Source organism: Staurois parvus, unplaced genomic scaffold (assembly GCF_062004578.1).
Source record: "Staurois parvus isolate SC_StPar_1 unplaced genomic scaffold, SC_StPar_1.0 ptg000089l, whole genome shotgun sequence".
Classification (NCBI taxonomy): Eukaryota; Metazoa; Chordata; class Amphibia; order Anura; family Ranidae; genus Staurois; species Staurois parvus.
Genome location: NW_028317885.1, coordinates 2,017,749 through 2,031,983, shown reverse-complemented (window position 1 = coordinate 2,031,983; position 14,235 = coordinate 2,017,749). Strand labels below are relative to the sequence as shown.

General features: G+C 36.5%; 2 protein-coding genes across 2 annotated transcripts in view; one reads left to right on the top strand and one right to left on the bottom strand.

Moving 5' to 3' along the window:
• Positions 1–7,613, top strand: part of FGF7 (fibroblast growth factor 7) — a 124,649-nt gene extending 117,036 nt beyond the window's left edge. The window contains exons 3-4 of the mRNA XM_089670318.1: positions 3,248–3,351; positions 6,615–7,613. Of these exons, the coding sequence (XP_089526444.1) occupies positions 3,248–3,351; positions 6,615–6,809 (299 nt within the window). The 3' untranslated portion in view covers positions 6,810–7,613. The remainder of the gene's footprint in view (positions 1–3,247; positions 3,352–6,614) is intronic.
• Positions 1–14,235, bottom strand: part of FAM227B (family with sequence similarity 227 member B) — a 526,050-nt gene that overhangs the window by 387,124 nt on the left and 124,691 nt on the right. The window lies entirely within an intron of this gene.

Here is a 14,235-nt window from a genome sequence, read left to right as displayed (position 1 = left end):
GTCCCCATAGGTGTATATATCAGCTTTTGCTGCCATGGGGTCACACTGTGCCACTTCTGGTTCTTACCGTGATTTAGGCAAAACTTTGGACATATTTTAATTAATTTTATAATTGTTTTATTTTATAGATGATATGTTTGCTGATGAGCAGTTTCTGCCATCAGATGATAAGTTTTTTCTATTTGTGTATAATATTTTAGTGTGTTCCGGTGTCTGGGTCCTGGTTTCCATGACGGCAGTGCTGGAATATGTGTATGCGGGTCTACAGCGTGGCTCCATCCCCACTGATGAAGTCCCGCCCAGGACGTAACACGTACGGGAGGAGGAGTCACACCCGCTGACGTCACACGCAGCCATCTCGTGATTTTGTCTGGTGGTTCTGATTTTAAGCACTTTATCTTGCACTTGGACGCAAGTGCCAGAATTTGTGAGTGTGATTTATTATTTTAGTAAAGCTTTACTATTTACAGCAAAGAGCACTATTTCTCTTGTTTTGGACCAGTGCAGGTACCCTTGGGAGTCTCTACCCTTATGGGAAAGTGTTGTATGACCAACCTGTTAGTTTAGAGGTCATACTTATAAGGTGAGCAGCCAAGAGTATTTTTGGGTGATGGGATCAAGCACCTTCTTCACCTAAATGAGTTTTCTGCCATGTGTATGATTCACCACTCTTGTCTATCCATATGGGTGGTCCGTATTCATATTGGAATATCTGCATTGGTGGTCCATTTTTTTTTATATAAGAACTATATGGACTCAATCAGCTATACTCTGCTTTTTCCACTTGTTTATTTTATTGTTCTGCACTTTTTCTGTTATTTGTAAGCCTTTCGAGTTTAGCTTGAAACTTAGTATATTGCCTACAAAATGTAAAGTAAAAATACATGCATTTACTAGATGTACTATACAGTTACAAGTTACTGGAACTTTAGATTCTCACCAGAGACATTTGTTTATTATGCATACAGTTTGCATATTTTCCCTGTATTTGCACAGGTCTCCTCCAGGTACACTGGTTTCTTCCCACAAACCAAAAACATACTGAAAAGTTAATCAGCTCCAGCCAAAGTGATCCTGGCAATTTTGTGACAGCGATGCTATGATGGTAGCGACAAATTGTTCAATGTCATATAACACACAAACCCACACACACTGTACATGAATACATGCAATGTTAGTTTTGAAAAAAAATATATTCAAAATAAATATTCATGGCCTTGCAGTAGCTAAAGGAAAATGATGGTATAAGTGAAACAGATGTAAAACTAGGTGAACAGTACTTAATTGTTTATCTTCACGTGCATAAATCACTGCAAAATCCTATCAAGTGTTCAATGCCCAGTAAGGTCAAACAGTTGCTTTATCTTACTGAAAGTACAATATACAGTGGTCTGTTTTGCATCATTCGCACATGCTAGGATCTCTGTTTTTCTTTGGAGGTGATATAGGTAGACTTGTGTTAATCACTTTCTCATAGTCTTCCTTATTTACAACAGCATCAAGATTGTTTTCATCATGTTACAATAAAATTACACAAACTGACAACTTAAAAAAAATGGTGGATTTATTTCAATTGGGTCAATTCATGAAGTAAAGTGGGTTTTTTTATTGGGATCACATTCTACCAGATTTTTGTTCATGGTTTCTTTTTCATTTTTTTTCTAAATAATTTGTTCCCTTAAGCGAGGCATAGCTGCATGCTAACATGTAAAGCAGCATTCATCATGGAAAAATAATGTGTTAAATTTACTTTTTGAGTATTAATTAAATAATAACACGGTACAAAGATGTGATTATGTATTCATTTATCCTATTTTATGCAGTCAACACATTATGTTGTGAAAAAGAAAAAGAAATTAAAAAAAAAACTACTAAAAAATTGTCTTTACAGAATGTATTTAGCTTTAACTTCTTAAATTGTTTCATATAAACATGAACTAAACAAGCAAACCAATATTTGCTTTGAACAAACTACTTATTCAGTTTAACCACTTGCCCTCCAGAGGATTTACCCCCTTTCCTGACCAGGCCATTTTTTGCGCTATGGCTCTGCTTTATTTTTACTGACAATTGCGCGGTCATGCAACGCTGCACCCAAATTAAATTTACATCGGTTTTTTTCAACGAATAGAGCATTATTTTGGTGGTGTTTGATCGACTGTGTGGTTTTTATTTTTTGCACAAAAAAAAAAAAAAGGACTGACAATTTTGAGAAAAAAAAAACTATATTTTTTACTATTTGCTATTAAACATGTCCAGTAAAAAATGTATAAAATCAAATTTCATCATACATTTAGGCCAAAATGTATTCTGCTACATATCTTTGCTAAAAAACATCCGAACATGTGTAAATTAATTGGTTTACATGAAAGTGTACAAATAGCGTTTATAAATGGTGGTATAAATACTGAGATTCGTTTTTTTTTTTAATTTTTACTGGTAATGGTGCCAATCAGTGACTTATAGCGGGACTGTGGCAGTCATTCTGACATTGGGGGGAACTGACTTGGTGTCACTGACATCCCCAGTGACACCAATACAGTGATCAGTGCTAATAAAAAGCACTGACACTGTACTAATGGCACTGAGCAGGAAGAGGTTAACATGTGGGGTGATCAAAGGGTTAACTGTGTGCTTGTTTTACTAACTGCTGTGTGTCTGTGCTTCACTGTATGCACACTGCTATGCATGGCAGTGTGCAGGAGTTGTCAGGGGAGAGAACTGTATTGTTTACTTACAGTTCTCTCCCTCCGTCAGTCCTGCTTCTCGATCACCAGGTGTCAGCGAGTAATCACCGGCCGGGACCCGGTGACTGACAGCCGAGGCCACAAGTAGCGGCTTGCGCGTGCCCCCTACCCGAAAATGCAAAATTACGTGTGTATATATACATGGTTTTGTGCACTCGGGCCACCCTGTAGCAGTATTACTGCTATAGGGTGGACAGGAAGTGGTTAATGACACTGGGGTTTATTTACTAAAGCTGGTTCACTCAGAATTTTGTGAACTTCTGCATGGAAACCAATTAGCTTCCGGTTTTTATTGCTAAAGCTTAATTGAACAAGCTTAGGTTAGAAGCTGATAGGCTACCATGCACAGGTGCATGAGATTCTGAGTGAACCAGCTTTAGTAAATCTCCCTCACTGGGTTTGTCTGTATACTCTTAGTAAGTGAAACTTGATAAAACTGTCCTTAACACACAATGTAAAAAATACACATCTAAAAAACTTACTTTTTTTACATTTTGCAGGTATTCTGGAAATCAGAACAGTAACAGTTGGAATTGTTGCAATCAAAGGAGTGCAAAGTGAATATTTTCTTGCTATGAATAAATCTGGAAAGCTCTATGGAAAGGTAAATACTATATTGTAACATACATGTGACATGATGTAACGTGCATGTGACATAAATGTACAGATTTGAGTAGATAAGATGTGATCAGTAGCAAATGTAATTGTAACTGCAGGGACATTCCATTGTCATTAAGGATGTACTGTATATTCAGTCAGAGGTACTCAGACACAGAGGCATCAATGAGGCTGAAAAGCCCGGCTTCCGGGATGTGACACCTTTGTGTTAATAAGGTTGTCACCTTCTGGTGAAACCAGTTTAAAAGAAGTGGCTCCAGACATTTCGGCTTCATGACAGCAGGGGGCTCGATCTGTCTGGGGGAGCTAAAAAGTATATCCATACATCAAAAGGGGTATGTTTCATCTCTCATAAAAGCTAAAATATTATTAGAGAGATGAACATGCTCCCTTCTTGTAGAGCATTCTGTAGGCTACATCGGCACTAAAAATCATATTTGTGGTTTAGGCAGAAGGCCAGGAAAATGCAGGAAATGGTAAGGTGGCGCTGGATTGCGACAGTCGAATGGTGTTTGGTACTGTCACGATCGGACTGATATGCTGGTGTCGGAAATCCAATCCCCGACTTGGTGTTTCAAGCCGGCCTTAGTCTGATTGAACTTGGGCAGGTCAACACACATATACAAAATGTGGCAAAATAGGTTGAGCCAATATAAATCTACCCACATTAAATCTATAGTTTGTCATTAAAGTGTGTTCAGTTTCCAGGCCACTAAAGTTCCCAAATGTTCTAAATTTCTAAGGAAGGTCTTGCTCTTAGGCTCCATTCACACTTGTAATGCAATGCAATGCAAGGCAAGGCAACACATTAAAAAGGATGAAAAATCCTAAATGTTTCAGAGGGAAATTGCCCTATCATTGAAGGGAAATCTCTCGAATTAGACAGACAACAAAAAAACAAATTGACAAGGGTATTAACCCTTCCCTATGCTATTCAAAAACTAAAGACAACATTTTGGCTATACTTAACTATAATGAGAGGATAATGTAGTAGTCCTAATCTTCAGAAAAAAAAATCATTACCTTGCTGTCATGCTGATTCAGTAAATTCATCTTTTTCTGAGTCACTGACCTAGAACAAGAATGCAGATTAGGAGCTCTGACTTCAATCTGGCTTTATTTCTTCATGCTTGTTCTGGGTCAGCAACTCCAAAACTTGAGGCTAATGTCATCAAAGCAACTACTGTTTTCAGAAGGATATTTGTATCACTATTTTCTAACTGGAGCTGAACATGCTTTAAGGGTTCAAAGAAAGCTACCTGAAGGTGGTTGAAACTTTACAAATGTTTGTTAAAAACAAAAAAAAAAACTGATATCAACTCTGCTGCTTAGACATGGTTCACAAATTGCAGCCATTGTGAATTGGACATGCTAAGAAGAAAGCGTTAAAAATCAACTGAAATTCAAATATTTGGGGACAAGAGACCCAGGATGAATAAACACACATACTTCACACCCAAATTGAGGGGGGCTTTGGGTATGCCAGATTAATCAAATACTATTATGCTGCACAGTTGATTAATCTGACTCGTTTTCATATGAGACATATACATCTGTTATGTATGAAGTTAGAATCGTTCCTGCGTCCACCAGGTTAATTAGCCACTTAAGGTGGATGCGTCCAAAAGACACATCAATTATATTATGGCCTACATTCTCTCTCCACTTATGGGACAGACTGGCACCCAGATATGGATTCAGGTCTCTGCATACAACTCTGGCTCCATTACTGTGTAACCCAGCTTTCATTTTACCTGGTGATTCAATAAAGGTCTGTTGCACATTGCAGATCTGTGTGACCATAGAGGTGTCTCATTGAAACAATATTTACAAGAAAAATACTAGCTTTCTGATACAGGAATTTTTAGGTATTTGCAGACTGTACATTTCTTGAATGCCTTAAAACACAATTCTGATTTGACTTCTTCTACCTCAATGAAATACCTACGTAAGAATTCAACAAACACACTGGCCACATATCTAAACTTTATAATATGCTGACTACTAGTCATACGAAGTTGTTCTATATGGACAAATGGGAACAGGACCTGAGCGAATAGATGAAGGTGGAGGATTGGTGCAAGCTGACTCCGGCTGCCTCTAAATCACATATTAATATCTCTCTGATCAAGGCCAACTAAAAGGTATACTTAAGATTGTATATGATACCGGTGAGAATAGCATCTTGTGTCGCGGGGGCCTCTCCATCATGCTTTAGGGGTTGTGTCCATGAGGGGACAGTCTTCCATGCATGGTGGTCCTGCTGTCCGAAAGTGAGGAGGTTCTGGATTCAGACATATAACTTTATCTATTCCCTCGCTCAGGTGAATTTGATTAAATCTCCCCAACAGGCTCTATTGGGATGTCTACTGGAGGGACTACCGAGGCACACAAAGAGACTCATTTCTTTAAACTTTGTGGCAGCAAGAATTTCAATTGCAAGGTCCTGGAAGGCCGCTTGGTCCCATTTATTTTATTGAAGGCCAAGTTGTCACGGATCAAGATAAGCGAACCCCTCTTAGCACTTTTGCATGACAAGTTGGCCTTTTTCAAAAAAACCTGCGATCCTTATGTAAGGTATCTTGCAACTTCTCTCTGAGAGGGTGTAGACGGTCCAAATACCATCAAGATAGGGCATACTCTTCTTCCTTCCCCCTCCTATCTTAGTTGTCTTTTACTTTCTTTGTTCCATCCTGCTGTTTTTCCTTTCCTTCTATAGGTGTTTTTTCTACATGGCATACATACACATACATGGCATACATACATAAGGCTGATAACTATAGTTCAATGTGTAGTCTACTTGGAATTCCGGACCAAACACAGTGGGTGTGAAGTCTCCTCATGGTAGCTCTGTCAAGTGTATACCATCAAACCGCTCTCATAAACTGGAAAAGTTAAGTGTAGGATGGAATACTTTGGTTATTTTGATTTGACTCAAACTCTCCACCACTCTTGACAATTTATTTTTCTGCTACTGTGTTTTTTTTTTTAGGCATTCAGAGAGTTCTAATAGCCTAATGCATCTATGTTGGCTTTTGTACATATTTTACTGAAAAAAAAAAAAATTAAAACTATTGGAAAAGAATTTCAAATATTTGCTAATGTACCTGGTTGTCAGTAACAAGCATTTAAAAGCATAAGTATATAGAATTTTTGACAGAAAAAATTACAGCTGGGGTTATATGCGACCATACTAAATGCAACTGCTGATTAGTTGAGTAATTATTTAATGTTATTTTTACATTTCAGAAATTGTGCAATGAAGACTGCAATTTTAAAGAGTTGATCCAAGAGAACAAATACAACACATATGCATCTGCCCAGTGGACACATAATGGGAGAGAGATGTTTGTTGCATTGAACAATAAAGGGTCTCCAATTAAGGGAAAGAAATCCAAGAAAGAAAACAAAAGTTCCCACTTCCTTCCAGTGCACATGTCCTAACCGCTGTTCACGAGTTCCAGCAGAATATATATATTTTTTTTATTTTAATAATAATATTAATAATAAAACATACAAAATGATACAAGTAAAAACAAAGCTGGATCTACTACTGAAAATCCAAACAAGCTGGACTTGCCATTTACTTGGACCTAAAAGGACTTCTGCTCAAAATATACAAGGAAAAAATCGTAAATAATTTAGCCAAAGCAAGATATACTTAAATTCAGGATGTAAAAATTTTGAAGCGTTGTACAAACATATGTAGTCATAATCCTGGGGTATTATTTTTTTTTGTTAAATTATCCCAAAAGAAGGAGGATTGACTTGATCATCTGATGATTTATATTTAAAATAAAATCTGCTTGTCAAATATGGCTGCTATAATAAAAAATATTTTTGTGTTTTTTTTTATTATTTTAAAAGAGCAGATAATAGTGTTATGTAAAATATGTTGGACCATATGGCTGCTGGAATGATGTCAGATTTTCAAGTCAATTCTGCATGTAGACATTGAGCGGTACCTAAATGATTCTTAGTGAAGAAACTGTATGCACAACATAATATAAATGAAACAATATTTTACCTTTGTGACTATGGCATTCTAATTAAAATGTATTTATCAAATGAGGATATACCATTTGTTATTTAATCCTCACTCTTAAGAATGCCAGATGCTGCTCATATTTTAAACCGACAGTACTACAAATTCATTACTCGCTTGTCTATGTGCAGTTTGGTCTACATATGAGAACATCAATTTCTTGCAATACCGACTTAATAAAAGCATTTCAGTTATATGAAAAATATCTTGTTAAATAATGCCTTTGTTTATAAGAATGTATCAGTTGCAGACTGACTTTATCAGTGGTCATTACTAGTTCATTCAGCTCTTAAAATTAAAGTGTATGCAAACCCAAACTATAAACTTCTCATAGTTGCTCCCTTTTAATTTAGATCAGTTCCATTAGTGTAAAGTATACCTGTTGATCCTGACAGAAATCACTTTTTAAAGTGAGCTGACAATGCTGCACTAAAATCTCAAACTACAGAACACTTCCCCCTGTGCTATGGAGATGATGAGAGGAGGAGGAGCTGTTCTGCAGTTTAAATTAGGAGTGAGGAGCCTAGGATCACAATGCTGGTCCTCTATAGATATAGTCAGTAAGTGAGCATTGTCACCCTATGACAGAAAGTATGTTACTGGCAGGACCAATAGATGATAAATAAAGGGAATAGCCTCAAAAAGAACACTAATACAGCCACCACATCTAAAGACTGGCAAGCTGCAACATATAAAACTTTTTGTCCTTGGGTTTAGATACACTAACTGTTTTTCCCTTTAGTGCAGTTGTTGCAAAGATATTTCTTGGTTACAAATTTCCTTATGAGTATATGGTGCCCTAGAAAGGGTTGCAAAAACATGAACTGCAGACTCATGAATATTGAATGAAAAATCTGTGAAAATCTGTTCACACTGGTCTGTATGATATATGTTCTTTGTACATGGCCACCAAAAGCTGCCAGACCTTCCATTATCTCTTGGAGTGAGCACACAACTGTATATCCAATGTTCTATACTTTTTAATTCAACACTCATTGTAATGTATAGTAAATTGTATGCTATCATAAAAACAGACAAGCACTCATTCAATTCAACAGCTATGTAAATTCAAACATTTGTGAAAGCACTCCTGCTTTGGGTGAAAATAAAAAAGGTTTCTCATTGCTCTTAAAGGAAAAAGGTGTGTTTTAGAGAAAAGAAATACGATTCAAATTTGCTTTTTTTATTTTTTAAAGTTCTGCACTAGTATTACACTGAATAGGTATGTTGCTGGTGTGGCACATGTGGCATTTTTCACTTTCCTGTTGAAAGCAGAAACACATTCTAAAATGCATAAATTATATTGTTTAATTGACACTAAGCGATTTCCTAATTCGCCAAAAATAATTCATACAAATCCAGTAATTAAAGGCCCTGTAATCTATTTTTTGTGAAATAATTTATAATTTATAACTGCATTCTTCAACTTCTTTGTAATGTTCTCCATGAGTTTCTGAACCTCTCTTTTTCCCCTCATTTCTGTTTGCTAGGAACAAGCAGTGCTCTGCCTTATAGACACAAAAAAAAAAATATGTAAAAAATAAATACTTTTTTTTAAAAAAAGGATTTTTGGAGATTTGGAGGAGGCTGAGTGATAGAAGGTACTTATTTGAGTTAAGAATATATACTTGAATTTTTATTTTTTTTAAAACCAGAGTTTAGTGTCACTTTAAATATTTTTTACATCTGCAGAGCCTTAAAGTGTATCTAATTTAATATGTTTTTATTTCAGAGAGAATAGGGATGTCTTAACCACTTCCAGTCCGGACACTTTTACCCCCTTCTTGTCCAGGCCAATTTCCAGCTTGCTATCACACTTTGAATGACAATAGCGCGGTCATGCAACACTGTACCCATATGATTTTTTTAGCATTTTTTTGAGACAGATAAAGCTTTATTTTGGTGGTATTTATTCACCACTGGGATTTTTATTTTTTTTGCTATGTAAATTAAAAAATCCAATAATTTAGAAAAAAAAGTGTTTTTCTTATAAAAGTTTGCAAATAAATAGTATTTCATCATAAATCTTGGCCAAAATGTATTCCGTTATATTTTTAGTAAAAAAAAAAATAACCCAAATTAGTTTATAACCAAAAATTATAATTTTTAAACATTGTTTTTACTTTTTTTTTATATTATTTTTTTTTTACATACTGTCACCCTAGCAGTACAGTGTCACCATGGTGACACTGTACTACTTGTGGGGGGTGATGAAGATTTTTTTAAATTTATTTTTTACACTGATTGCTTTTACATCCATAAAGGATGTAAAAGCAATCATTTCTCTCTCTGTGTGCATGCTTGCAGCCATTGAGAACTACTGAGTGAGCTGTGATTGGTCACAGCTTGTCACATGGTACAAGGCTGTTGTAAATAGCCTTGTACCATGTAACCTCTGTGATTATTCACAGATTTCACACGTAGTAAGCAATGATGTCACAAGTGACATCTTGCTTACTACTCTGCATGTGATCACTGATTGGCCAATCAGTGATCACATGATTGGGACCTCGTACAGATGTCCCGTCTGACGATCGGTGTTCCACTGTGTCCGGAGGACACAAACAGGGTGCGGGGAGGCCGTTTATAAACGGCCACCCGACCCTGCACTGCCAACGTCTGGCCATTTATATACAACAGCCGGACGGGAGGTGGTTAATAACCCAGTCACTAATGTTTCCAGCACTGGAAGTAAAGGAGACGCTAACATGTTGACCGGAACAGGACTAAAGGGGGAATCTTCATATAGGGATGCTTGCTACAGAAAAAAATATCCTTCACGTTCGAGATTTGCCTCTCAATTTCTGTTGCATCTACTGGCTTTAGATAAATTTTAATGTAAACACAAATACATTATCAGAACCTAAAATGATACTTCACATTGGTTCCCTGTAAATTATTATCCCTGCATAGTAGTAAAGTCACCATCTGCAGATGGTAGTTTAAAAGAAATGTTGTAAACCTAAAGAGAAAACCAATTATTAGAGGCAAGATACAAGCATGATGTAAAACTAAGGCACACTCTGATGCCTATGTTTTTCAACTTTACATCACATCTTACATCATGCACTTCTGAGTTTGCTAAATCCATTTACCTGGATATCCAAAACTGCCCTTGAACTTGAGAAGAGACCTAGCATGGCAGATTGCAGAAGTACTTGATCTGTAACCTAAAGCAGTGGAGCAGTCACAAAAGTTCAAACAACCACATGCAGTTCCCCCCTCCACTGTTATTCAGCTGAACTAGTCGTTAATATTTTATTAATATTACTTACAAACTTATAAAATATACCTGAAGCCTTTTTTAGGGAATAGTAAAAACCTATACATAATTTATTTTTTTGGGGGGGGATTTTCCCTCATTTTCAGTCCTGGTAACAATGTTCATTAAGTCAAATAGAGAGTGTGAAGCTTCCTAGTGAAAAAATAAACACCCATAAAAAACTGAAAAAGGTTCAAACCCTTCCTTACTTTAAATATACTTTAAATACCTTTCTGTTACAAATTTTGACCAGAATGATTAGTGAGAATGGAGTCTTAGACGCAGAAAAGTAAGTTATAATCCAAGTCTTGACTAATGAGAAGATCTAGAGTAGCATTACCTTAGCTTAATTACATAAAACATTTGTTTTTGTTTGTTGTATTTGACTATTAGGTTGCAGCAATGGTTTTCTCATGTGGTTTTGCCAAGGATATAGGTTTTGCAATGGCTATGCAGAGTGTTACTTTAAATGGCTTTCAATCAAGTTGCAGCAGAAGCAAATAAATAATTCTAAAGACAATTAATTGGGATTATGAATTTAAAATAAGTGAGCATTTTCTTAAAGTGTATGTTGATCCAATATTTTTTTTTGTTTGTTTTAGACAGCTTGGGTAAGGGTTTTCACTGTTAGAGGGCTCCATTAGAGAGAATTCCTCACTTCCTGTCTTGTTGACATCCCTTTACCAGACAAATATAAGGGATTCTGTAACAACAACACAGTTAGAAATAAAAACAAAAATTAAAAAAAAGCTTTTCTTTAGTAGAGTAGGAGAAGGCTTGAACCTGTCAGCTTTTAATTTATGTGCCTGTGTTGCAAATTCCCCCTTACTTTACTAGAACAGAAAGTGACAGAAAATCTCTTTAACAGAGCCCTCGGCTTCAGTAAAAACAGAACAGAGGTTCTAAATATTTACCACTTTATTTAAAACATGGAGAAAAACCTTTTGGCTTGACATACACAAAGTTGGTCAACAACTGTAATTCTCAGTCAAGTACAACATATGTAATACAGTGCAGGTAATTCATACTTCATCTCTCACATACAAGCAGGACAGATTATCATTTGTTTAATATGTGATATACCCTTTGCCTTGTATAACTCCTTTAAGAGTACACAGCTTTAAATATTTTTGAACAATTATTATTGCTCTCCTTTGGTTGATAGTATTAAAGTATTTTATCTGTATTGGAGCTTTATTGATATAAGTTATTTACGTTGATTATATTTATAAAAAGAGAATTTATTAAGCTGTATCTGTTTCATATGCTTTTAATTCAAGCAATATAACAAAACATAACAAGAAAGTCTGGCGAAGCAGCAGTATTTTTCCCGAGTGACTAGACGCCATGTCTAGTACACAACTCGGCTGCCAGCATACACTGGATGTCAGACAAAAACGACAGCCTGCGGCAACAGCAGCAATGGATGTCTCTCAGGGAACAATAAAAATATGCAAAATATCATGTGCCCTATATTATTCTCAAACAAAGCCCTGGAAAGGTAATCTGAGATAAAATAATGTAGACAAATGTTTTTGCATTTAGCCATTATTTTATGGGAAATGTTACTGTTTATCTGTTTTGCAGGACAAAAATGCAATTATATAAGCCAATTTTACTACATAAATTAAAAGGGACACTAAATAATAGCCTTATTTTCTAAAAAATAACTCACAAACACATCCACTGCCTAATGACCCTGTAATCTATTTTTCATAAAACCTCTTCTTATGCCTGGTACACATGGCAATTTTTTTTTTCGTTCAACCCAGCAGGCTGGATAAAAAAAAAGATTGATGTTCTAATAAAAACAAAGTTAATGCAGCCATCTCCCCTGCTGTGCTATTTTGTTCTGACAGGGGGACCACCCCCGGCCAGAACTTGCCAGTCAGTGCTCGCAGCCATTGGCCGCAAGCACTGATCGGATGCATGTCAGCTGCAGATTTTTGAACATGCACATTCAACAGAAGCTGTTCATGAAACCAGTTTCTGTCAGACAAGTAGCTGTACCCACGAGAAGAACGTCGGCTGATTTTGGCTAATACTCAACCCAAGTGTACAGGGCTTTACTGTGGGGCTGATTTACTAAAGGCAAATAGACTTTGCACTTTGCAAGTGCAGTTGCTCCAGAGCTTAGTAAATGTGGGGAAGCTCTGCTGACCTTCTTTATCTAATCACATGCAAGTAAAAATGCTGTTTTTTTTATTTTCCTTGCATGTCACCCCCCATGTGTATCTGCCTTCTTGTACTGTCTTTAGTGCGCACCTGAATGTCTCCATTTCCCTCCTCACATTTGCTTGCTTGGAACAAGCAGTTCACTTTAGCTGTGATCATGTGCACTGCTCTTTGCACACTACAAATTGCATAGCACACAGTCCACAGTCCCTATTCCATCTTGGAAGCAAGCAAGAAAAGGTGGCTACAATCCAACATACAGTGTGACCATGGAGAAGGAATATAGCCACTCTTTAACAGGAAGTCACAGCAGCACAAAAAAAAAGCAATATGGAGAATGTGAAGGAATGTGGAGGAGGCTGGGGCATTAAAAGGTACTTTTTGAGAGTTAAAGAGGTATTAAACCCAAAACCAAAAATTAAATATGTTGCAGGTTACCAATCAATAGACATGGTGGTTGCATTAGTTTCCTTTATGTAGGCTTTTTTTCCCTTCTTACTTCTACTGGTGATCTGTCCAGTAACACACCTCCTGTATTAGAGTGTCCCCGCTCTGGATGAATGAGCGCATTGGGCACAGTAGACAGCAACATTGTTAGCCTGGGGGTGTATATGTTAAATATACAAGCAGGTTTGGATACACTAAACAATTGAAGCCAGACTCCAGCTCACACTTTATAATCAATTAAAGCAAACTGTTTGTTTTTTTGTTTTTTTAACTTTTATGATAAAGGTTTTATATACATAAATAAATGCTGACCATTGTGAGCATCCCTGTCAGTGTCATATAGTTTGTCTTATCTCTGTAAACTGATACATCTGGAAGAGAGCTTGTTCTTTTGAAAAGCAACAGAATTACTGGCTGGATCACCAGATGAAAATAGAAGAAAGAAAGCCTAAAAAAGAAAACTAATGCAGCCATGAAATCTAAGAATTGGTAAGCAGCAATATAATAAATGTTTGCTTTTAGGATACATACTTTAATATTGTTTTTTAAACCAGGGTTTAGGGTCACTTTAAAGCAAACCTGAAACATCACATATTTACCTAATCTAGTACCATCAACCCAAAGGCAGGAGCCTGGCCCCACATCATTCTGTCTCTTAAGCCTCCCTACCAGCCAGTGAGGCTATACAGCACAGTAATAGGCTTAGAAAACAGGAAAGGCTAGCTTCAGGCTGCTGATCCATCAGTACAGGTTGTAAGCGTATTGCAGAGCACCTGGGCATTCCTGGCACAAAAGTGGAGATTGAGAACTTACTGTGAACTGACAGCTTTGGACTAGGTAACCCTGGAACAATTCAGGTTTACTTTAACTTGTTTTGTAACACTAACAAATGAAATTGTAATTTGACTCAGAGAGGAAACATTCTTTACAAGCTGCTTATT